At 37.5% G+C, this 26,850-nt stretch overlaps 2 protein-coding genes across 3 annotated transcripts; one reads left to right on the top strand and one right to left on the bottom strand.

Moving 5' to 3' along the window:
* Nucleotides 1-4,590: 4,590 nt before the first annotated feature.
* On the top strand, nucleotides 4,591-16,860 carry csf1b (colony stimulating factor 1b (macrophage)). 2 transcript variants are annotated; one of them, XM_079239469.1, is made up of 9 exons: nucleotides 4,591-4,798; nucleotides 6,406-6,525; nucleotides 6,608-6,670; nucleotides 6,770-6,940; nucleotides 7,059-7,260; nucleotides 7,351-7,487; nucleotides 15,609-15,652; nucleotides 15,749-15,783; nucleotides 15,970-16,860. In XM_079239469.1, exons 1-8 carry the CDS (start codon nucleotides 4,757-4,759, stop codon nucleotides 15,780-15,782), a joined length of 813 nt encoding a protein of 270 aa, XP_079095595.1. In that variant the 5' UTR covers nucleotides 4,591-4,756; the 3' UTR covers nucleotide 15,783; nucleotides 15,970-16,860. The 2 variants fall into 2 exon arrangements, with proteins under 2 accessions (XP_079095595.1, XP_079095594.1); XM_079239468.1 differs by having other exon boundaries at nucleotides 15,746-15,783.
* A 2,559-nt stretch (nucleotides 16,861-19,419) lies between these two features.
* fmodb (fibromodulin b) lies at nucleotides 19,420-24,987 on the bottom strand (the record flags this gene model as incomplete). Its single annotated transcript, XM_079239726.1, has 2 exons — nucleotides 19,420-19,571; nucleotides 24,099-24,987. The coding sequence occupies 2 exons, from the start codon at nucleotides 24,985-24,987 to the stop codon at nucleotides 19,420-19,422; spliced, it is 1,041 nt and encodes a 346-aa protein (XP_079095852.1).
* Nucleotides 24,988-26,850: the final 1,863 nt, after the last annotated feature.

Raw genomic sequence — 26,850 nt, 5'->3', positions numbered from 1 at the left:
TTATTTTCATTGGAGACTTCCATTAATTTTAAGAGAATCATCAAGTATGTACTTAAGGTAATAATGTATAATAAAATTATACTAGCATATAACTCCAGATGGTTTATTTTACATATTTGATGGATGGCTGATAACAACACTTGGCTTGTGCAGATATCATGTGTGTGAATGGCTTGCATCTTATGTAAGAGAATCAATCGTGTGGTAAAGTTGTGTCAGGGATGCTCGCCTTTCTCCAGGGATATTTCAGCCCTTGTGAGTAAGGATGGTGGTTGAACTTTATTTTTGAGCCTTTGCCTTTTTTCTATTAATTGATGTAAATTTTACACAGTATAATGTCAATATATGCAGTCTCACGTTTAAAGAATTAAATACATGTTGCCAGAGTTATAATGGCAGAGAAGATAGCATGTTAGACAAGCCTCCCAATAGTATGTACTACTCATGCTAACCTGTTTGGATAATACTTTTAATGACTGAATGATTTGTCCCTGCTGGGTTGCATCTGTAAAAGTAAAAGTACAGCGAGGTGCAAACACAGAAAGTAACTGTGAATGGACAAACCCTCTGAAAGAGTGCAACATAGAAAAGACAATTTCTTAAATGGATCATAAGCAGTACTTATGCATTCACAGTCAACATTTTTTGCAGCAGTTATTGTGCTGCTATTTTTGTGAGCATTTTCTTCCAACTCAGTAGTAGTAGTAGTAGTGTAGTGTAGTGTAGTGGTAGTGGCAGTAATTCAGTTCTTGTCCCACTGGTATGAAACTGTGTGTGTGATACGTCTGCTTTGTTGCCATTAGTAAGAAAAGAAATGTACTATCCAGCTATTTGTAACTGTGTTTGATTGATGGAGTCTTTTTATATACTCCTGAGTTCACTTTAACCAGAGTTAATCTTCACAGAGTTCAGAACCGACTTTCTGAAATTGGTCCCTGAAGTTTGAATCCTTAGTCTGCTGTTTTCATGTTTTGGTCAGATAACACTGCCAAGGTTCCTTAATAGTTGTTAGTTGGTGCATAAATCCAGAATCCAGACATGGAAAGATGACACTGATTGACTAAAAGAAACAGGATTTAGACCATAATAGTCAGTACCTTCATTGTTGCGGCGTGTAGTAGCAAGAGACTGACATGAGTTGCAGAGCTGACTCAAAATGACTTGCATGAAAAACCCCTCATTTGCACACTAGGCTTGCATCAAGACATAAATCAGACAATATCTATTATTACCTACAACTGTCAATAGATGGAAGATAAACATATTTACATGCTAATTACAAGTTATATTTAAATGTTATATTATATGATATTAATTAACCAAAATTAAGTCATTCATTCATTCATTCATTCATTTTCCTAATCACTTAATCCAATTCAGGATCACGGGGAAGCTGGAGCCTATCCCAGCAGTCTTAGGGTGAAAGGCAGGGTACGCCCTGAACAGATCGCCAGTCCATCAGAGGGCCATCAAAATTAATTACACAAATGATTTTTTTACTGTTCAAGTATAAGAAATTATTTGTAAGAATGCCTGAAGTCCTGCTAACCCCAGTCCTCTACCACTCCAAGTGCTCTGCAGACAATTGCTTTCAAATGGAGTTTTAAAACAGTTACTTGGTCACTGGCCGATTTCCTCAGCTCCTGTTTGATCATATGGTTGAGTGTAACTTGATGGGATTGGCTACTAGCTGCAGTGCCACCACTGATCTCTAATTTAGCTCAAACGTTTGGCAATTAAAGATTTTGCAGGATATTAAGTACATTGATGGTTGTATTTGTGCTTTTTTTTTTTTAACAAAAGTTGCATTTGTATGAATGCATCCCTTGACACAACTGGCATCAATTTGGAACACTTTCCTTTTGGATTTCATGGAAACGTGTTCCCAAAACTTATGAGCTGAGGTTTATCATTTCTAAACTTTTATTTGGAGACTGCAACATCAATGTAGTTGTTAAATAATCTTCCATGGAGCTATTTTGTCATCCAGCTTTATTTATTGTCATGCTCAATGTGTAAGTAATTCAATTTCTGTAAGTCAGAGAGCATTACATTAGCTGAAAGAGCAGATTCTGACCTACAAGTGAATACATAATCTATATCTGAAAACTTAAACATGTGAAAGAGAAATTAAGTTGTTTCTTCCAACGCTGACAAATTAACAACAGGCTGCAGACCCAGGGGCCTACTCCAATCAGCCAGCCCATTTTCCTCACTTTTGACGTATAAATTACAGCAGAACAATAAAACCTGAAGGAGCATGAAGCGTTTATTTGAAGGAGAGAGAAGGGCTGCAACGGAAGAGTGGGGATGAAATCACACACATTTTTACCTGGAGCAATTGTAAAAATCTTAAAGGCTAAAAATTTTAATGACTTTGAAGCAGTGGTGTACAAAACCTCTCAAAAGAAGTTTTATAGCCCAGTGTTTTAAAGATGTTTTCTTGCTGAAAGTATGCCAGAGTTAATCCATCTGAAAAAGCTCAAAGTTGTTAAACAAGCTATTTTGAAGATGTTTCCATTCATTTTAATGGTACCAAAAATGTATGAAAACCTAAATAATTTGGAAAAAAGTAAAAAGAAACCAGGAGTATCCTGAACAAGCTGAACATTTTCACACCAAACTGGTCCATCCATCCAGCCATCCAGCCATCCATCTGCCTGTCTGGAACAAGACCCCCTTGATCTCCCCTCCACTTTGAGTAGGATATCCCAAAAGGCATTACCAGGGAAGATGAAGAGCATGATCCCCAGTAGTTGGTGCACACCATTTAATCACTCTTTTTGAAGAGAGTAACTATCATCCCTATCAGTCCTGAGGCACAGTGTCTGATGTCCATGCGATGCTGCTGTTGTTCTGCTGTGGGATTGAGCAGTTCCAAAAAGTATTCCTTCCACCAACCCACAGTGTCCCAAGTAGAGGTCAGTAGCCCCCTATCCATTGGTTGTGCACTGTTTCTGTCTCACAAGCTGCTCGATGAAGGACCATAATCTCCTCAAAGTCATCTGGAAGTCATTAATTTCCATGATCTCTTCAAACTCCTCCCATGACCAAATTCTTTTCCTCAGTGACCGCCAAAACTGTGTTGCGTTTAGCCTGCCAATACCAATCAGCTGCCTCCTGACTCTGAAAAGCCAATAAGGCCTGACAAGACTCCTTCTTCAACTTGATGGCATGTCTCACCGCTGGTGTCCACCAGCGAGTTGGGGGATTACCATCCCGACACGCACCAACAATCTTATGGCCCCAGCTCCACTTGGGAGCTCAACAATGGCAGCACTGAACGCGGTCCACTCAGGCTCAGTCCCACGGCGCACTCAGGACAGAGCTCTGCCAGATGATACCTCACAACACAAATGGGTCTACCAGGCCTAATCACAAGGAAATGTTAAAATGACAGCTCGGTTCCTCTTTTCCATCGAGTGTCTAAGAAATGCAGGAACAAGGTCAGGGATTGAACTGTGGCTTAGAGTGTCCAAGTGTCAATTCACTTGTAGACACTCTTATGCCTGAACATGGTGTTCCTGATGTCCAGTAAGCCCATTCCTCCCAAGGCTCACCGCAACTGCCTAAGTGAGCGATGAAGTCTCCAAGCAGAACAATGGAGTCCCAAGAGGGAGTGTTCTCCAACACCTCATTCAAGGACTCTGAATAGGGTGGGTAGCCAACTAAACTATAGTTCAGTGCACAAGCAAGAGTCAGGACCCATCCTCCCACCTAAAGGTGTAGGGAAACTCCATTTTCATCCGTCAGGGTAAACCCCAAGTGTACTGGTTTCAAGATGGGGGGCACTGAGTATACCCACAACTACTCTCACCAAAAGCAGCTCTGGCTTCTCGCACTACGCACACAATGACACATTTACACAACAACAACAACAACAACAACAACAACAACAACAACAATAATAATAATAATAATAATAATAATAATAATAATAATAATAATAATAATAATAAAGAGAATAGAGACTGCTATGAAGTGTGGGAAAGGTGATGTCATGACTTGAGTTTTCTGTAGTACATAAAACATTGTTGTTAAAAACACAAATCGTTTATGTGAAACAGATGCTGACTGTTAAAAGTGTTTGGGGGAAAAGGTATTTGGCAGAGTATTGTCTGACTTTCTCATTGTGTCAGATGTATTATTATGGCTGATTTTAATATTTTTTAATTGTGTTAAAACTATACTAACTCTTTTCATCTCTATTATATTGTTGTGCATTTTGTCATTTTTATTTCATCAAACTTATTTTAATTCTGAGTTTACATAAAGCCATAAAAAGCAAAACAATCTAATTGCATAGACCTTCAAAAAGAAAAACAAAAGTTCACCTAAAGTTAAAGGGGGTATCAAAGAGGGTCTTCTGTATATTTTTCCAAAAAAACAGGAAAAAAAAGAAAAAAAAACTATTGCAGTAAAATAATTCTGTGTGAAGGCAGTCAATCTAAAACCCAAAAGTTTGTCATCACACATCTCCAGAGACCAGGACAGTGTATCTTGTCAAACTTGCAGAGGTGGGAGGTCTTTAAAAGGGCCGTCTGTCAGCTAAAACAGTTAGTCTTGGTTTGAACTCACTCAAGGGAGGAGGAGCACATCAGGCAATGCTTTGAAGAACAGCGCCACATGACGAAGTGTCAGATTTACTTAACAAATTCCTTTCTGTGGAGTGGTTGTGGATATATGAAAAGGATCTCTTTGCTTCAATGTGTGTCATAGAGGAGTCTGGTGTTTTCCATAATCAAACACGTACCAGATGACCATCCTTGTGTCAACCCTGAGTCAGAGCAAAGCAAAGGTAGGTGAGAGCTTTTTCGTTATCAGAGGAATGACAAGAAAAATCCATAACAAGTAACAATTAATCCAAGAAAAAAAGCGAGCGTGTGTGTGTGTGTGGTGGTCTGTATCAGATGTTTGCTGCTTGATTGTGCATTTTTCTGACCTAAATACAGATATTAAAGAAAACATGGAAAAAGCAGATCATGTGATAGGTGATATTTGCATCATGTGCTCCTGCATTTGCCACATACCAGTTACATCAATAGTTTTATTAGATTACATTAATTTGATTATGTATCATCATCAGTCATTAAGTAGGTAATAGTCAAGCATGACCGTTTTTCAGCTCAGACATAGCTTCTTGTTCTTTAAGAAAAACCACTTTCACTACCGTTTCAGATTACAGACCATTGTTTCAAATTTGCTTAAAAGTTAAAATGTCAGTGGTGCGAGACGTTCTCTTTTACTTTTGGTCCGAGCCATCGCCTTTTATGATAACTCCAGGAGGTCTACAAAATATAATTCACAAAAACGTTTAATTGTACAGTTTACAGTGATATAAGGATCAAACAACAAAACGTAAAAATAATACCTTCTCTGTTAGCAGATTTCCGTAAACTGTCTCTCGCTTCTTTATACATTTGTGACACTTAACAAGAAACAAATTGTTTTAGTGCTTCGGCTTTTCTTGTGCCTGACTTGACAGCTGAGCTTAATTTTAAGCTGCTTTTAACTGACAGGTCAACCATATAATTTAGATTAACATCCCAAAAAAAATACGTTGAAGTGTGGAGGCTTTTCCTGCGAAGTAAAGAACATATGCTTTTCACCATGTTTTAACTGTGAGTTTTAGTCCATCTGGAGCCAATTTTACTGTCATGCTTGCCAAAAGGTGCTTGGTAGCAGGCATTATAAGTTACAGGAGGAGTCAGCATGTTGATCTCTTTGACTAAACTTCTGTGTCAGAGGGCACAATGTGACCATAACTTAAATGTATCTCACAGCAAGCCAAGGTGTCATTGAGGTAAAATTCAATTACACATGATGCAGCAAAATTAAGCTTTGCATTTTATACATACTTATCTATAAACAATGTCCTAGTTGAGTTGTTTCATCCATGCACAAAGGTGTAAATGTAGTTTTCTTGTTACTTTGAGTGAGCAGCTTGTCTCATGTACCATTGCCTTTGAATAGATTACATTCTGGTTGTTAAACTGTTGTGGCACAATTAGATTGGAAATTCCACAGAAGTTTGCTGTGGTCTTTTTTTCTTCTTCTCCTTATAAACCACACATTTTACTTGTAAAGTGATTTGCAGCTCTCAACAACTTTTTTTTTTAGTTTTTGTTTGTTTGCATGTTTTATTCATTTATTTTCGTTGTTTGTGCTTATTTTAACTTGTGATAGAACACTGAACTGTATATGAACTGTCATGCAGAATACATTTATGTTAAAATGTTATGGATAGCCTATCACAAGAGTATTTAATTTAGCTACAGTTAAGATGATTTTTAAGTGCTTACTATAGCTATTTGGTGTGTATTATTTACTCATAGCTACACTCATGTAAAGGCTTTCTTAAAATAGGTATTTAGTTGCCTTGAGGATAATGTCTGGTTGTGTCAGTTGCAGGTAAAGTGTCTGTGTATGCTAATGTTCCTGAGCTTCCCCCTGACAATGGCTGAGGTCCCTGGCCCATGCAGACACTCAATCACTAGGGAGCACCTGCTGACAGTCAGACAATTGGTAGGTGTTGAAAAAAAGTCATTAGGCTCATCAAAGTGCATGACCCATGCTAAAATGACCCATGCCGTTGTTACTTTTGCAGATGGATAACCAGTTGAGAAGTGGGTGTTCAATAACATACACATTCATAGAACGGAGAAGTTTGGTATGGTAACACTTGTCTAGTTGGAATATAGCCATCCCAAAGCCAAACTTTCCTTTAAAGGGATTTTCTTGCTTCTCTGTTTTTTTTTCTTTTCTGCAGAGCAAATGCTGCTTTGTGAAAGCTGCTTTACCATGGATCTTGGAGCTGCTGACCACCCACTTCAAGTATAATCGGGGTTCTGTAAATGATGGCTATGTTCAGTCCTTAAGAGCACTCATCCTCAACATTTATTCTCAGAAATGTGTTCCTCAGATCAATGAAGAGGTTGAGGTAAATGTGTTTTTTGAATCAGGAAATTGATAATTTAGTAGAACATGTGCAGGGATACGGTGATAAATTATGTATTTTCGGAAAGCTCTTCTGTGACATTTGTCTGAATGTGCTCCAGGATAAGCCAGAGAGTTTTGAGATGCTCTATCGAGGATCTCCAACAGAAGCACTACAGAAAGCCTCAGAGGTGTTGTCTGTTTACTGGGAATTGGTGACTACCAATGAGTCACCAGTTGACTGGAGGTGCCAGTATGAATACACAGAAATCTTTGGCTCTACCACAGAGCTACCCACAGAGTCAACCACACAATATTTTACAGGTGGAGATCTCAGTCTTTTGGAGTATTCTGAGTTGAGGAATGTAGATGTCTCAAGCTGCAGTAATCACAGATAACTGTTCCCTTCTACAGACAGTTATGATTGGAACTCAGTAAAGGCCTATCAAAGAAAACCAATCACAGACCTGTACAAGCTTGGCTTCATCATTGCATCCATCAGTGGAGGACTGCTGGTCATTCTTATGCTCTACTGCCTCATCGTACACAAGGTAAGCATATATAAATATTTTAAATTGTAAAAATCACATGTGTTCTAATAAAGTTTAGCTCTGCATTCCAGTCATATCACTAGAAATGAGCCTTGGCATCCTGGCTCTGCTCTTTGGGGCTCTCCTTGCAGTGGGCCCAGCCCTCCTTCACTGCCAATAAGAACTAAATGACGATAAGTGCAGAAATATATGTTTTGCAGGAAAAATCACATCTGCAAAGACAAATGTATGCATTTATGCCTTTATCTGCTTCTAAAGCTATTTTGCCCCACTGATTCATGTTTGAAATTATGTCATTTGTAATAATGGTTTTAATCTGTGATTGAAATCATTATGCTATAATCTTGAGCTAAAAAAATTGCAGTAACAGTTTGAATTACAGTCGAGCCTTTGCACAGTTTCGCCTTTCTGCAGTCTATGATGACCACTTGTTATTTTTCTTTTTTTTCCCCATTTTGAACCCCTTTGATTTTACTGTGGGGAAAAATCACTTAGTCACACAGGTTTCCACTTCCTACAGCAACAACAACAGTTGTAAAAGGGTTGTATTTATGGGAGCATTGGGATATCTCATAGAACATTTTAGTTTAGCTGCTTGTGTTAAGTGCCAAATTGTGGAGAAATATATGCAATGCATTTGACTCAAATTCATCTGGAAGCATTGGACTGTTACTGAAATGTAATTAATTATTTAGCTGGATTTTCTGGCCAGTGCTTTGGTTAGACAGTGCAGAAGTATCTTTGTGGTCTACTTCAGTTGTAATGTGTATTAAGTTTTGAATCAAACTGCTGCCAAAAATGTGCACAACACACAGACATGACTCATTGTAACATGAAGTACTAAATCATCAAGTCAAAATGCTATAGCCCATTCATACACCTGTGATGTTACAAGACAAGAACTACTGGAAGACAGAAGATGGATTTTTATCCACGTTTTCACTCTGATGGCAACACATAATACACCTTAGCCTGGACTCCCTGGATTTTTTCTTTTTTTTTTTTTTTTTTGTCTTGTCCAGCATTTAGGCAAGCAGAATGATGGTCTGGATGCTGTGTTCTGCTGAGCAAATTTTCTCTGCCAAGGGAAGCTTTATAGATATAATGATCCCCTTGACTTTCTGATTTTTTATTTTATTTCTATGTTTATTTTGTATTGTTGTTTGAATTGTAGAGTTTGTACTGCTCGACCAGAGAGGACAGACAAAAGACAGAAAGAGAAAGGAGAAGAAACACCTCATAAGAAAAGGGAAAGAGATAAAGGGAGAGAAAAGGGAGAGAAAAAAACAACAACTAAAAAATAACCCAAAAACAAAAAGAAAGAAAACAACCTACAGATGTATACATACACACATACAGGCACACACATACATATACACACACGTATACACACATAATATATATATATACACAAATATATACATATGTACACATATACATATACACATACATACATTTACACACACCCTAACCCTGGATTTTTTTCTAAAAGCAGTTTAAAATCCAATAAAAATAATTTAATTCACGTACTTAATCCTTGAACTGATACCCCTCAACCCCCTTCTAAGGGTCATTTTTTTTGCCTGATGCAGAAGATGGATACACAGACGGATGGCAACTTTACCGTGTCTTTTACATCTGCAATTTGCAAAACGTTTTACAGCATTGCCTTGCAGCCACCATAAGTGTCTGAAACATCCTCCTGAACTCAGAAGTAAACTCTGAGTCACAAAGAGGTGGTGGAGGTGTGGACCCAAATGCAAGACTGGAGGCAGGAATACTGAAACTAGATGTTTATTCCAGAAAACTTGACACAGGACCACAGGAAGCAAACAAAATGAACCAGAAGCCAAGGGGTATAAATCCACTGGTGGCAGAGGTGGCCATGTTTTTGGGTCTACCTGTACATTTAGAACAGGTGTTTTCACTAAGAGGCTCGTTTACCTGGCAAATAAACTCTGCTCATTAAATTCAGCTCGTTTGGTGACTGGTCGGAACAGCTGCCGGACAGAACTTTTACTTTCTGGACCAGGAATTGCCACCTCTGGAAACCAGACATGAGAGAACTAAACAAGAAAAACTACAAACCAGAACTAAGATACAAAACACACATCATGACACTCTGAACTCAATGCTGCCCTCTTGTTGATGATCTGACTTGATCACGTTGACAAAGTAAATGCCTTTACACACCTACTACTATTTCATCCGAATAATTTGCATGATAAAATTTTTTTATTGTGTCAGTGTCAAACCGGTGTGAACATTCACATCAGTGACAAAATTCCGTCCAATGATTTTGCGAGTTTTATTTTCTCGAGCTGCGGTTGATTTTTCTTAATATTTGCATCCAACAGATATATAACCAACCAATTTAGAGAGGGCATGTTGATTGATTGATCACCGGTTGCAAACTATTTAACAGGTTTTAGTTTAGCTACAATTTCATTCAAACTTTGTATCACCATGGCCAAACATATTTATTATTTCTCTGCTTCTTAACGCAAGGAGCTAGCAGCTAAAGCAGATCCTTGAACTGTCCCACCGACATCGAAAAGTCAATCCTAAAGCAGCCATGGTCCAGTGTCTGTTTTTTTTTTATTCATCATTAAAGGCTGCACAGTGGTGTAGTGGTTAGCACTGTGGCCTCACGGCAAGCAGGTTGCTAGTTCAATTCTCTACTGGGGGGGAGGTTTCAAATGGTGATCTTTCTGTGTGAAGTTTGTCTCCATTTCTTTTCATGCATGTGTGGGCTCTCTAAGGGCACTCTGGCTTCCTCCTACCATCCAAAGACATTGATTGGTTACTCTGAATCAGGGTAGGCAACTCCGGTCCTTGAGTGCCACGGTCCTGCAAATGTTAGGAGTTTCCCTGCTGCAACACAGCTAGGTCTGATGTGTGCCAGGTGTGTTGCAGCAGGGAAACTCCTAACATTTGCAGGACTGTGGCACTCGAGGACCGGAGTTGCCTACCCCTGCTCTAAATATTCTCTAGGAGTGAGTGTGCGGGGTTGTTTGTCTCTCTCTGTTGGCCCTGTGATGGACTCACAACCAAGCGGCAGCCTCTGGCGGTTAAAAGTGAAGCCTATGCGGAAGTACATAAAATTGCAGTTCCCCGCTAGGGGCTGGCTCCAAAACAGAGCAAATCCCCACAGACTCCCATGTTAAAAAGGTTCACTTCACAGCAGAAATATACATGTTTACAGCCTGGTTCAAAAATCAATTTTCGGTCAATAGGTCAGGTTTACCTTCATGATAACTGTGGGCAGAGTGAATTTTTTTCCAACTTGCCCGTTTAAAAGTAATTTAATCTCGAAGTTCTGCATATTTAGGGGTGTCTCCTTTTGATTGACAGGTACCACTCTCCGGCTTCAAATCAAAAAGAATGTAAAACAGCCGCTGTTTTCAGCTGGTTAACAACGTGACTTAGCTTTAGCCCGCTTACCTCCGTTAGCTGGGTAGCTCCTGTTATCTCTGGGTTAGCTCGGTTAGCTTTTAGCTACAGAAAGCTCGGAGTTCGCTCTATGTCATCCACCATGACACTCACAGCTCCCCTCTCAGCTCCACCTCTTTGCCCATATTTGTATTTTCCGAGTGAGACGATGCGCATGCCTCTGCCAAGATGGCGATGGTAGGAACCGTCCACCGAGCTTCAATTCAACTCTTCAGAAACCTATGGGTGACGACACGGAGGCTCTATCCATCTTTTTATATACAGTCTATGCTCACAACCTGTCCAGGGTGTGCCCTGCTTCTCGCCCAATGATTGCTGCGTTTGGCTCCGGGTTCCTTCAACCCTAAATTGGACTAAGCAGTTAAGAAAATGTATGAATGTTTTTAAGAAATGTGAAGAATAAGAAAAGCCATTCTCTACTGCGATTTGTTGTGACATCACAGTCTCGAAGCCAGCACAAAGGGGCCAATTAGAATCTGGGAGGTGTGTCATTGAAATAAAGGGAGATGGGTATCCTCAAAAGATTTTTTTTTTTACAGCCTTTACCCTCTTTTGCACTGGTTACAAAACACACTGACACCTGCTAACCCCTGGATTCTGGATGCAGTGTGAAATAATTGACCTTCTTTCACATGTCCAATGACTGCAGTTATCCCAGGTTTATACTAGGTCAAGCTTGGTGTGGCACAGATGTATGCACAACACTTAGATACACACATTATTTTGCAGTGAGGTTGCTGTTATAAATACTTAAAACGTATGCAAACCTAACTATTTCTGTACAGAAACACATTTTTGCCAACAATGATATCTTACATGACAATTCAACAATTCATGGACAAAAAAAGCAAAGACTGATGGATTTTGTGAACAACTTGTAGCTGACTTTCTGTCCTTTGTGTACCAGTTAAAAATAATAAATTGGAGAAACGCACTGTTATCAGTCATGATCTAACAGAGCTCATTGGCAGAATCACTGAATGGGCTGTGCAGTGTATTCCTACACGAGGCCTTGCATGTCATGGGACTTCACAATAGGTCAGATCTTTATCTGAACAAGGACATAAATTAACTAGACATCATTGACTGTTGGAGGAGCCTCTAAAACTCTACCTTGTATAACCCAAAGGAACTGAGGACATTTCCCCCACTTTGAGATCATGCTCAAGATTTAATATTCCACATGCTCGAAGCCATTAATGTAGAGATTCTTTTGATAAATTTACAAAACCAGACCTGATTGTTTCCCCAAAGCATGATTATCTTGTCAAGTATAACTATATATGTCAATGCCAGGTTGCTGAGTAAAGTCACACATACACAGTCATTGTTTAATCAGCAATAGCAATGTCAATAGCTATTCCTTTTTCTCCTGCGTTGTCATGAAATGTACAGCCACTTTATTGTGTAACACATTTCTATGCTTGCAGAGTTTGATCCACTTCATCCTCACTCACTTTTCATAAAACCAGTAAAAGCTCTATGAACGTTTTCATTTCCAAATATAATTTTTGACAACCTACTAGCAATGAAAACATTACACGCGCAATGTGATTAGTGTTTGGTAACCACATTTCTGCAGTTCCTGAATATCTGTCAACCATGTGCAATAAGCGGTCTGAAATGTGATCTGAGCTTTACACCTTAATTACATGCTCACAAATGTTTGGCGTACCAAAAGGAAATGATAGCCATGACTTAATGATGTATGGCAAATCATTTTAAATCTGAATTGATTTGATTTTTTTCTGTCCAATAAGGCTAAAATAGCTAAATCATAGCTGAGATGTTCAGAAGGATGGGAGTTTTTCAACACATTAAAAATGCATTACATTACTCACACAGCAGAGCATTAGTTTTACAGCCCATTGAATAATTGCTTCATATTATCATCGTAGGGAGCTTGACCTCTGGAGCAGTGGTAGTTTCCTGACACTTTCCGAATTATCTGCTACCCTCATATTAGTCTCAGGGACAAAACAGTATTTGAAACAAGCCCAAACATCATTTTTGGGTTGTGGAGATAGTTAAAGACAAGATGTGGGAAAGTAAATTCACAATTTGGTTGTGAAAGAAGATTAAGTATTGAAAAAGAAAAGTAAAAATGTATAATATACAACTGTTCTGTTTTGTTTCTCAAAGCAGGCTCTTTGTAATATTATAGTGATGTGTTTACATCAGGAAAGACTAACACACGTGTTCTAAATATTCCAGAATATGTATTCCCTTCATCCCTAAATCACCACATGGCTTTGTTAAATTGCAACTCTTCAAAATGCATTGTTAGGGGCAAGCAAATGATGTTGGTTATGTTGCTCTGTGTAGCTCACAAGGGATTCTTCTCATTACTCTGATGTTTGGGGGTTTTTCCTTCATTCGCTGTTGTAATTAATGTATTCCACACTCTAATAGACTTTGGTCACTCAGATACTTGCTTGTAGAAAAGAAGTTTTAAATTATCATCCACAGACATGCTGCTTTTTAAGTCTGGGTAAATTCAAAATACTGAATTGAAAAGGGATTTGCAACATCCTAACCCAGTTGAACATGGGACACTGAGATGTGAGGGTGTTGGTGTTTTAGAAATCAAGAAAAAACACATTCACTGCTGCTGCTGATTCATCGAAATGAAAAAGGGGCCTAAAAAACATTCTCTTTATGACATGATTTGACTGCTCCATTGGCTAAGTCGTAATCTGCCAAGTACACAGCAGTATGAGAAAACATGTGGACAGGCCTTCTCTTCCAGGAAATTTTGTTTATGTTCTTGTTTAGCTGATTACATGCAGTGGCATAACACAGAGTTGAAAGGACAAGTGGTTTATGAATGATGATTGGTATGACAAACTGAAAGATTATCTAGCTTTTATTTGCTGTAGCTTTAAGCTTTTTCTGTTTTTCTGTTTGTAAAATTAACCCTTTAAAGCCCAACGTGACAAAATTGTTTTGTTTTGTTTAATCTTAGTCTTTATTTTGACTGATAATGAAATATAGAAAGAAAGATACATTTTTGTATATATATATATATATATATATATATATATATATATATATATAACGATGTGAACCGTCAAAATTCATATAGTGCACTATTGTATTATTATTGTATGGGGCAGAAGCTAAGTATCAGATTTTGTACAACAGGGTATTGAGTCAAGTTTTTACCCTAAAAGGATATTTATTAAATATGATAAATTCAGCATTTTAGGGTAAATCTCTGTCCTTCATTAACCAATTATTACATATTGTATTTTTCTCTCATTGTTTCATTGAATTCTCCTTGGTCATCTTTTAAATTAGTGTAAAAATGCAAGGTCCAAATAATTTCAACTGTCCCAGTATTTAACTACTACTAATACAAAATGGGTAGGAAGTCATTTATTCTTTTTTTTTTTTTCATTAAACTTAAATGAATTGAATTAATGTAGAAACCATCCACAGACATCATGCTGTTAACAATAAGAAGTAGATTTTTCCAAGTACTAGGTTGGTAAAACATGTCATACTAACAACCACGTAACAACAAATCCTCAAAAATTATTTGTGTTCCCAAAATAATTGTTTTTGGTAAGTGGAGTACAGTGCTGCTCAAAGTACTGAATGAGGCAGTAGATATCTTTGGAAACAGCTAAACTTTGCAAATATTCTACTGAAATCTGCACTCAGTATGCTTCTGCTAATAGGCTTAAGTGAAAATGCTAAAAGAAATTCTATTATGAAAAACAATGTTTATTTAGTGTTTTCTGCATTATTGTCAATCATTTTATTGTTGATGTCTTTTGTTAAACAAGTTAGGCCTAATGGGAAAATGTCATTGTTGCAAACATGGACGGATGCCAGCTCTGTCTGTTGGGAAGAATTGTAGAACGAAATGAGCTTAGTCAAAATCAAAATATAAGAAAAACATACAGCTCCTTTTGGCAATGAAAAAAATCTTTCAAAAGACTGATTTACCAACGCCATCACGCAGTTTGTCTGCGGTGGCTTAATATACACCAAAAATATGTTTGCCATCAAGAAATACATTTTCCTTGGATGGAATTCTCTTGAAAATGATTTGTAACCCACCTTGGGTCACCACCCACCATTTGAGAACTAGGATCTAACTTTGCTTTGTCCACAGGGGTGAGCCAACAAAACATAAACATCACATTCCCAGAGACATTCCTTCCAAAATTTGTCTACGGACTCTGATGCTCATCCACTGTACATTTGATATGGCTGTAAAAAATTTGCAATTTACTCTGTTGGAAACCATGGAGCCTGTGGTGCAGTATATTCTCAAACCAGTAAGAATGGATTCCAGTAATCATTTAAAGGTTTCACAGGGGAATAAAATATATTAAATCATCTACAGAAAGTGTTGGCAGCATTTGGTTCAGCTGCTAAATGCATCTGTGTGCTGGGAGTTACTCCTTTTTTTGAAGAGTATACCACATTAATATTATTGTAGCCTTTACATAAAACCTCATAAACCACCTTATCAAAACTTGTGTGTGTGTTTGTGTGTGCGTGTATAGGATGTAGTAAATTTTAAAAAGGAAATTCAGCAATTACTCTGTCTTTTGTGCTTAATGTGTTATAATATTTGTCCATTATTTGGTACATTCAAGATTGTGGTTTTTTTCATTGTTTTTTTTTTTTTTTCTTTTCAAATTCCTAAAACAGAAAGCTCACAGCCATCATGGGTCAAGAACACACACAAACACAAGGTGAGAGCATACTGAACAACTGAACCAAAGGCTAGTGATGTTTCATGTTTGTTTGGTTTACACTAATGCATACCTTTGTCATGTGGCTTAAAGCAGAGATCCGCGGGACATAGAGATGGAGTCACAGTAATGTGAGTATCCCTCCAAACTATTTCAAAGTATTGTGAAAATTTAAACATCTGGAGCTGTCACAGATGGAAATATCTTAAACACATGCTCGTCTGTAAAGTATGACTGAAGAGCACAAACATCTTCATTTTTCTCTCTTTTTCTTTTTTTTATTTTGTTTCATTATCATTGTCCTTCTCTCTCCGCAGACAGGGAAGAATACTTCACCACAGCAGCAGCAGAAGCACTTGAGAAGCTGTACATTTTATCCATCACAAACAAGCTTTCATGTCTTTCTATGTGTAACATATTCGGCGTACCTATTTAATCAAAAGCTTTGCTTTGACTGAGAACAAAGTTGGACTCTATTTTAAATGATGTGCTGTGTATATCATGCATTATCTACTGCAGATATCTTTCGAAGCTCACTGAAAATGTTTTATTTTTAATGGTAGTCATGTATGCTGTATGTTTTTTCCATTTGCTACCACTTAACCCTTTTTAATATTGTTATCCAAATATTTTCACAAGTTATTTATTATCTTAACTTTATTCAGTTACTGTATTGATAATAAAAAGTTAACCATAAATGCCATACCCTAATCAATGATGCTCTCCAGCTGTCATCAACAAGTTAGTGTATATAAATGAGCACAATAAAAACATAAAATGATTTCATCATAGCACTTTTACCATTTTAAAGCATTTATCCACAACAGACTTAAGCTTTCATCATCGATCCACACTGCTGATCAAGGTTAATCTTTATACACCCAGTTTTTACAGAAGATTTGCAAACTCAGTTGTATTTCAAACAAAACCTAGTCTAAAACTTAGACTCATGTAATAATCAAATAATCTGTTATGGACCAAACACTCTGAGCCCTTGTTATTGACAACGAGGTAGAGGAATGAGTTTGAGGACTTAGTTACCAAACAGCATGTGACAACATTTGATAGGAACAATGTGCTACCATATTGTACTAACGCATGCATGACATTGAATTATTACTGTGTAGTAATCACAGCTAACAGGATAATAATTGTGAGAGAAGGTGATTTGTTCGGTAATGTCATGACTTTCACTACTGAGTGACAGTCCCGCCTAATGTTTTATAATAATAAATTGCATAACTCTGAGTTTGAGAAAGAACTGGACAAATCCCCACAAAGTGAAACATTTGTATGCGTCCCAAAGGGCCACCTCAGTAAATCCTGTCAAAGATACCCACATGTGATCAAGTGCATGTGTGTTGGCCTCTCTTTTGTTTTTGAAGAAACTGTGTAGGAAGCAGACGAGGAGAGGGGGAAAGAAGAAGACGGGAAGAAAAAAAGAACCCTACTCTACGGCTTCTGCAGAACATGCACGGCGAGCTAAATTGAAATGATATGTAACAAACTTAAATCTCACAGGCTACCACTTATCACTGTGCTAACCATTGATGCAGTGACAGTAATCCATTTTTCATCCCAAGACACTGCTCCATTACAAAACCAGGAAAGTATGTCTCTAATTCAAAGTAGTGCCTTTCTTCACAGGATTAAAGGCAGCTGTGGAGAGATAGATAAGATGATGAAAAGGCACGTTGTCTGCAACTATATATATATATATATATATATATATATATATATATATATATATATATATATATATATATATATATATATATATATATATCTTTATATATATATATATATATATATATATATATATATATATATATATATATATATATATATGGGAATTGCCTAAGAGAATTGTCAAAAGGGGTCCCACCCTATTTCTCTTTCCCAGCCTTTTTGCTTTTTTTTCTTCTTCTGAGAATATGAAGTCTGCACAACTGAAATGTTTCAAAGGACATTTTTTAGCTACCACCCTGTAGTGGTGAGTATACATTTTGGGAATTAGATATGTTCTTTCTTAAGATACAAAGATGTTACATTTTGTTATATCCTTAAAGTGTCAGTATTTCTGCATAAATCCAATCCAACGCAATCGATCTTTACTGCTAAAGCACTTTAAATAAAATCATGGCAGGACCAAAGTGCTGTGCAGATGACATAAATCAATTTGACAGAAATGATTATGAGATTTTCACAGAAGCCATATGAGTAAATAATAGGAGACATAAACGAGAATACATACAGTATAAGGTATACAGAATTTTATTAGTGTCAAATTTCTCTGGAAATAAGGTAAGCATTTTGAATCTGACATTCCAAAAGCAAAGAAAAAATATAAGAAAATCAAAACAAAAACACACTTAAAATATTTTATAATTATCTTATTAACATGTATTTAACTATCTTTGAGAAGAAAAAAAAAGAAGAACGAAGCATGCACAATTTCACTGTTATAATCAACAAGTCATAGCTCCATCAGTGGCAGCAAGATCTCCCGGCTCAGACTCAGCATAGCAGACTCAAACCATGATAACATCACCATGTTTCACAAATGGGATGAAGCTTTTACTGCGTTGAAAAACACACATACATATACACTCACATGCATGTTCAAAAAACAATATTTAAACAAAAATTGTATACCCTGATCTCATTTAAAAGGTGTGTTTAAACAAACTTAAGGTGGGCAAATTTTCATACATTTATTTAATGACATGCAGTATGTGTTGTAATTGCTAATCAATTTCTCCTGATTTGGTTTCATAAAGATTAACAGCAGAAAACTGTGAAACCTTTAGTTGTTTTAACTCTCCTGTTAACCCAGCACTACAAATATTTAATTCTTACAGTGATCCCTTTGGTTGATCACTCCTGTGTAGAGTAGATGTTACTGAATCAAATCAATTCATACATTGTCTGATTGTTGGGGGCCCTCATTTCTGTACAGATGACTATAACCTTTCCCATCTTCATGTGTACTTTTGACTGAAATTTTTCAGGCATGATGCACACTGCCAAGCATGTTGATGTCAAGATCAGAATTTAATGTTATACGCTCACTCTTGGTAGTCTTCGCACTGGATGAGCTTATAAAAAAGATTTTCTTAAACTATGTCTATGTAGATTGTAAAGTATGTGGTTGGACACACATTATTAGTAAATCTAATGAGCAACTTATTCTGTGGCCTGAACAGTCACCACAATCAACCTGTGAATAAACTGTAATGTCAGGTATTTATGAATAAAAACTGAAAACTGAAAGATGTCCTCTTCAAACTGTATTGAGGGATATTTCTGAATCACATGAAGTTTCATCACCTTCCACATGGTGGAGGCAAAGATTAAAACAGAGTCTCACACAATTGATTGACAGTGCCATTCAAATTTTGTCAAAAATAACTAGGATACTTTATATTAATTGATTGCAACTTAAATGTAACTAAGGGTGCCTTTTTTCCCCACAATACTGGAAAGGACTTATATAATAACAAAAGAGAAAAAGAAGAAGAAAAGGATAGCATTCATCAAGCCCTTTTCTAATCTTTCTGTCATCCATATGCGTGCCATCTGGATTATGCAGTGTTGGTATTTCCTGCTAACTAATGGTGGAATTATTTAATAATTGAAATGATAATAGAAGATTGTCTAACTATTAAAAAAACATAATCTTATGATTTAGTTGAGAGTGCAGTAAACACTAGCAAATAAAAACAATGACAGAAAAGTTAAAAAGCTGAAAATCAGAGCAGGAAGTTCTACACATCAATAAAAGCAACATGCCGCAAACAGTAGGCAGCTTCAGTAGGAATGTCTCTGGCGCTGATCCCATTGGCATCCAAACGCAGCATTTTCAGCTTGGAGAAGTTTGTCATGTCAACTGTGCTGCAGAAACTGCTCAGGGAGAACTCTGAAAGAGAAGTGTAATGCAACAAGAGGTTACACTTGCATATATACCACAAATGGTGTCAAATCAGACCAAACTTAACAACAGTCATTATAACCACACACACATTGCAGCCAGATATGGGTTGCCTATGTTCAATCATGTGTGTACATACACTCTGTGTTTAATTTATGGTATTATTTCCGGTCTTTTTTTGTTTGTTTGTTTGTTTGTTTTGTTTTTGTTTATTTCTTTTTAAGTTTTTTTTATTTGTAATTAAAGACAGTTTTGGAAAGCACTGCATTAGAGACAGTCATCAGGTAAAAAATAGAGAAACAGTTAATATATTTTGCTTTTGCTGTCATCTAGTGGTAAAACATGTATCTTGTTGACAGATATAATATGATTAATAGTCGAGCATTTAAGTACAGATACAAGTGGTACGACTGGTACAATATTACATTGTTTGTATTCACACATGGCATCAAGTGTATGTGGGACTGTTAGCACTAAAAAAGTAAATAAATAAAAATAAAAATAGAAAAATAATTTCTACCTTTCTAAGCAATTTTTTTAACAAAGCAAATATTGCATTCATATTCATATTATTACTATTATTATTATTATTATTATTATTATTATTATTATTATTATTATTATTATCATTGTGATTATTCAAATTGAATGCAACCATAAAAGATGCATGAAGTTTTTATATAGACCAAAAGCTAGGTCGTTTAACTGTTGACAGTTTTTATTTTTATGCTCAAAAAGGAATGCATGGAAGGAATTGAATTAAATAAACCAAGGTCGCTACACTTATCCATTTGGTAGCTGTCAGGGTATGACAAGTTTTATACTAAAGAAGAGGGTATTTCCAAAATCTTGAAAGTACATACGCAAAAAAATATTGATATGTGCAGATTCCAGAAAACACAGGAAAGACGTAATTATCCTTGTGCAAGCATGTATAAGGATAGTTGGTGAATGATAGACCCATGTAAGAAGATTGGGAGAGGGGGGTCACACTATGACTCAGTTCCTCTGGGTTATAGGGGGCTTCGGCCTTAAACACTATATACCCTCACCAGAGGTGGCCGTCTACAGGGTGATCAAACTTGAGCCTGTGTCCCATGCGCAATTATAGTTACAAACAAAAAGTAGTAACAAAAAGGGCATACTATTTGACTTTCTATGTGTGGGTCCAGCAAGCATTCTTCCTCTTCATCTAAAGCCAATGACTGCTTCTTCCTCCTGCCTGAGGAAGGCCTGTCTGAGACCGGCTTTGGCCTCCAGACTCCAAGGCCTCTCAGCAGTTTGGTGGTAGACAACAAACCCCCTGCATCCAACCTCCACTGGGCGGACTTTGGTTTTCCAGCTGTGTCGTTGTGCTTCAGCAGCTTGCTCTGCATAGTTCATGTGTCCCATCCATAGAATCCTCCCAAGGTATCCATTATGTAGACCTTCTTTAGGAAAGGGAACCATAGTACCAGGTTAGGCCTTAAGGTAGTGGTAGCAATCTTGCATAGGAACACCAGCTGTTTGCCAGTATCTGTGGGCAATCTCTAGTTGCATGCTGAGCACAGCTGGCCTCTCTCTCTCCAGTGGTGCAACACTCCTGGTTGGTTTGGTCCCCTCACAAACAGAGACCTTTCTCCCCGGGGGGCCTGGCTCCTGGTGGTGGTAGGGAGTTGATGGCCATTCGTTTGTTCTCCAGGGTGGCCACAAGGCACTCTAATGGTGCCAGGTGTATCGTCCTTGGGTGAGACTCGTTTTACATCCCGTTAATATATGCAGGAGAGAGGCTGGCTTTGAGCAAAGAGTACAGCCAGGATCATCACCAAAACATTGCGGACGGTTGGTGTTGAGAGGACGTTGTAGGTATCGCAGATGATAAAGCTCAAGCTTTGTTTCCATAGTCCACACGTCTTTCCAGGTGATCTTTCTTTTCTCCATACAGTCTCGTCATGTCCAACTTTACTGTTTGCCAAGGGAAACTGCCTTGGCCCATCTTATCGCCACTTCCTGGTACCTGGTTGGTACGTTGTTCCTCACCGTTAAGTCTTGGGATTCGTTCAGTGTCATTTGGAGCCATATTTTGGCACATTTGAACTTCTCTGTAAAACTGGTGAAGGGCAGTTTGAGGACACCATCTCCATAGAGGTTTATGGTGGTGAGGCATTGTGGGAGTCCTAGGCATTTTTTTTTTATGCTAGGACTCCTCTTTCCAACTTCTCTACAGTTGAGGTGGGCAGCTGATGGATTGCTAGGGGCCACAACACCTGATGTAGGAGCCCAAATTGGAGACACCATGTCATGAGCTTTCCAGGTAGATGGGTGTTGTCGATAGACTGCAGTATGGTGATGTAATTCATGTAAGCTATATATATATATATATATATATATATATATATATATATATATATATATATATATATATATATATATATATATATATATATATATATATATATAAATTCAGCAACAACAAAACCAGTCATCTTCCTTGTCAAAATTACTTGTCCAGTGATTTTGTTCCTGAAACTACATTTCTGTGAGGGTTTAGCAACCACGCTGCTCTGGTATGTCTCCAATGTCAGCGAAGACTCAGACAGAAAAAGCCGTTTCTGCTGCCAGCTCCAAACCAGAGGTAGAGGCAAAGTTAGTCCCTTGGGGGAAACTTCAAGGTAAACTTCTTTCACTTTACCCAGCAATGGTGACCCAGACTTTGCTGTAACTAGAACAGCTGTGTGGTGGTTGTTGATGAAATTTGTTGCAAAACATTTACTGGAAAACAGGGAGTATTTGACAGCTTACATACTTCAATGTTCTACTGCTCTGACTTAGACCTATGCTGTGGGTCAAACCAGATGACATGCTATGTCATCTCTCTGTCTCTCCCTCTCTAAAGCCCTGTTTACACAACATTTCCAAGCAAAACTTTTTCCTTTGTATATTAAAAATGAAAACAAATAGCACTTAAACAGCAGCAGAATTAAAAATATCTCTATGCTGTGGAAAACACAAGTAGGACTAGAAACCATGTAGTACACATGCAAGGCCTCAAGTAGGCAGTAAAACTTTAACCACGTATCCAGGTGTATGCTGCCTCCTTATAAACACAATAAAATTCATCAGAAATGTTGCATGCTAACCACTTGTTATTTGACGCTTGCATCCAATGCATTTTACTCTGAGGGCCACTGTCAAATCTTTGCAGTCTTATCCAACCAACCAAAACTTTCCAACCAAGTAAACAAGAGGCCACAACACAGCAAAACTTTTTTACTGTCTCAGTGTTGTAGAGTAAACAGGGCCTGCCATCATAAAAGAGCCACACAGCTCTTAACACAGCACTGTAAGCAGCATGTTGACCAAGTCGCAACATCCTGCAGTTAAAAGTGAAGTCTATGAATTTTTTTTTATAATTCATCCATTTATAAACAATTCCATTTTGAAACTTGACATAATTAGCGGTGGGTCATTTTGACTGACATTTTGAATATCCCTCTACAAGAAGGCAGTGTGTATCACAGTCGTGTTTAAGCGACTAATAGCATGATTTAGCTTTCACCTGTCTACATCTGTTAGCTGGTTAGCTATTGTTTAGCTCCAGGTTAGCTCTTAGCTCCAGGTAGTTCAGATAGAAGTCAATCATCCACCCTTAGCTTCAGTTTACCTCTTCAGAAACTTACAGGTGAGATTATGAAGGCTCCTAGCATTTTTTTTAAACAGTCTATTATATTGATATTGACGCATAACTTTTTTGCCATCAGGTATTTTTTTTATTATTTATCAATATAATCTAGAATGCCAGGCAAAATTGATGGACAGGAAATTGTGGTCTGTGGGCCTCCAGCTGCTGAGATGGACTGGTGACTTGTCCACAGTGTACCATGTTTCTTACCCAATGATTGCTGGGATAGGCTCCAGCTTCTCTGCAACCCTTAATTGGAACGGGCAGTTCAGAAAATGGATGGATGGGTGACCCTCAAGCTCGTATAGAGTAAAAGAGTAAAATGCAGACTTTTGCCTAGACTTCTTTCCCCCCCTTCTATCTGTTATGAACACTAAATAACATTAATATTTTCAATATAACAAGAACTTGACAAAAAATAAACTTTTTGATGTAGTTATTGTTATTATCATTATTGTTAATTGTTTTTATTATAATAGACATTATGATTGTTGTTATCATTTTCATCCTTCTAATTGTAATTGCCATTTGTATTATAATTGTGATTGTTATATAGAGCTACCCTCAAGTGGTCAGTAAAGGAACTGCACCATTTAGCACATTTGAGTTGGCTTCCATTTTCAGTCTGGTTTCTGCAATGTAGATTGTGTCTCTAGAATTTCAAATGGATAATTTGTAAGTAATTGCACTTACTACACATTTTTATGTGGCAAATAACATAATAAAATAATCAAATAAATTATTAAGAATTGAGATTATCTTTGATAAGCTTTAAATTGTGCATCTTTTAACTCTTTGTGATGTAAACTGATTAAGGCATGCTGTGACTTAATATCAGAAAGAAGTGTTCATACCTTTGATCTTATTGGCTTGTAAGTACAAGTTCTCCAGGTTCCTACTGACCACAGGGATCTTCTCCAATTTATTAAAAGACAGGTCAAGCTCTACAAGTGTGCTGATGTTGAAGACATTGGATGGCAGTCCCTTGTCAGTCAGCATGTTATGAGACAATCGTACAAACTGCAGTTTAGGATACATGGAAAAAAAGCCTTCAGGTACGGTCTCTATGTTGTTAGACTCCAGGTAAAGCTGCTGCAGATCTTTAGGGAGGTTGTCAGGGATTTTCTTCAGCTGGTTTTTCCTCATGTCAAGCAAAGTCAAAGACTTCAGTCCCTTAAACCCAACTCCTACATCCTCTATGACATTTGCTTGAAGCTGAAGCATGGTGAGGTTGGTCATCCCCTCAAATGAGCTGGGGGGGATTTTTGAGATCTTGTTGTGACCAAGTCGTAGGTTCGTGATAGAGCTGGGAAAGTTCTGAGGCACACGGGTGAGATCATTGTGATCCAGGTAAAGTTGATCCAGATTTTTTAGCTTGCTGAAGACAGTCTTGCTGATCTTGTCTGAGCTGAGCTGGTTGTGAGATAAAACAACCCAGACCAGGCTGGTAGCATTGTCAAATACCCCATCCTTAATGCCTGTGATCTGGTTGCACTGCAGGTAGGCATACTTTATATGTGATGGGACATAAGGAATGTGTTGAAGATTGCGGCTGTGACAGTACATAGCTGTGGGGAAGGCTTGGGGACAGTTACATTCCAGGGGGCAATCCATGTTCTCAGCCTGCCAGCCAGCATTCTGCCACCGTCCCTGTCGATGGAACAACCACTGGAACGGATTATTGTGCTGGTTCATACTCAAATCCACTATTCCCATTATGAAGAGAAGCACTATAGTCCGCATGATTACTGCTGGAACACAAAAGGGAAAATACTGGTTAAAATAATACCATTTGAAGATGACATGAAACTAAGTTCTGCATCCATATCACACACATGCTGATGGTTCTTGCAGACAAATTTTGCAACACTAACTTGTACGGACATAGTCATTTAAAACATGTCATGCTCTACTTTACAAATATCTGAAAGGTACAGAATACCTACCTATTGACTGATCTGAGACGGTGTCTCACAAGCTCACCTCGCTTGTGTCTCTCTCTCTCTGACTGAGTGGAATATGTGGCTGGTATCGTGTAAATAGCCCTACCACCCCTCTGCAGCTGTAACCCCAACCACCCTTTCTCATTAGTGCACATACATTTTTCCTCTTCCATGTAATGTACACTACAACATATCACCTCCAGCTATGTCAATATCAATCCCATCTGTGAACTGCAGAGGACATCTGCTTTTTAACAGTCTTGTTTTCCATTACTATGTCATGCCTTATCATTAGCACAGCCACTTGAAGTCTGGCTTGGCTTTTATTGTTATGTTATGGTGGTTACAGCGAAGGTGGGGCTATTACTATTGAAAAGTTAACAAACTAAGCAAAATTCTGGAATTAGTTTTTTCTCTTTCTGAGATTTAATTATTACAGTATCATTATAATTTTCAAATCTAACCCATATGTCCCGGCATGTCTTTTTCTAGTATATACAGTATGTGTCAAAAAAGTATGCCAAACCCTGTTATTTGTTCAAGATCATCCTCCTTCAGCGTTCTCTGCTCTGAATGCTTTAAGGGACAGGAAAATTAAATGCAGAGTTCAAGAGCTTGTTTACTCCCTCTCAGTCTGGTTTCCAGGCCCCTTTGAGGAGATAAAAGACAACTTTTTGATTTGGAATGGCTTTTGTTGAGTGAGTAATTGACCTTAATAACCTTCAAATTATTTCCCATTTGAGAGCAATTAACCTGAGGATGTACAGATGGGATCTGTAAAAAGATCTGTAAGACCTTAGTCAGAGTACAACAAAGATCAAGATGTATAAATCCAAGTACCAAAATGCAAACAAAAAAACAAAAAACTAGGTTTTTTTTTTCTTTCTTTCTCTCTTTCTTTTTTTTACCCGCAAGGGACATTAATTGCCGCTTGGAAGATAATTAACTATTAAAAAAAAAAAAAAAAAAATTAAAAAAAAAAAAATCATAACTTGCACAGTCAAAGAGGTAAAAACTTGCTGTTTGGAAAATATTGTAGTGAGTGGTGTTTTAGTTGACAGCAAGTGCCAGTTAGATCCTGAAATCACAGATTGGCCATTTTAGAATAGTTAAGTTCTTGGTATGTATCAAGCAAACAAAGGAACAAATGAGCTTTCCTTTGCAGGAATTAATTTGTTGTTCAAAGGAAGTTTTTCTCCTTTCCACTTCTGCCAGCTGGCAGTACAGTCTCAGATAGAGACTGAACTGAAGAAAAGAATCATTGTGTTCCACTGGTTTCCATAGCTTGGCATTTTTTTGTGAGTTGGCTTTAAATTGAAATAATTTTAATAAATGTAACTAATGTCTATCATTAAAAGATTTGATTGGATTATAAATGGATTGCAGCTATTGAACTGAATGGAATCATAAGTAGATTTAGTTGTACTGCAGCTTTACAAGAGCCATGAAGCTGTCATAAATTTAGACAACTATAATTAAATAAATGAGCTGAAAAGATTGATAAAACTTTAAAACAGATGTGCTGAGTAGGTAAGAATGAACAAGAGGACCAAAAGAAAGCAGTCTGACAACTTCACCTTCTGAATATCTCATGGGGAATGATTAAATCTCCACACAATAAACAAGGCACTAAGGTTTGTTATACAAATTCATGAGATGTAGT

The sequence above is a fragment of the Telmatherina bonti genome, assembly GCF_933228915.1.
Source record: "Telmatherina bonti genome assembly, chromosome: 4".
NCBI lineage: Eukaryota > Metazoa > Chordata > Actinopteri > Atheriniformes > Telmatherinidae > Telmatherina > Telmatherina bonti.
The sequence above is the reverse complement of the archived record's forward strand: the minus strand, read 5'-3'. Positions and strand labels throughout refer to the sequence as shown.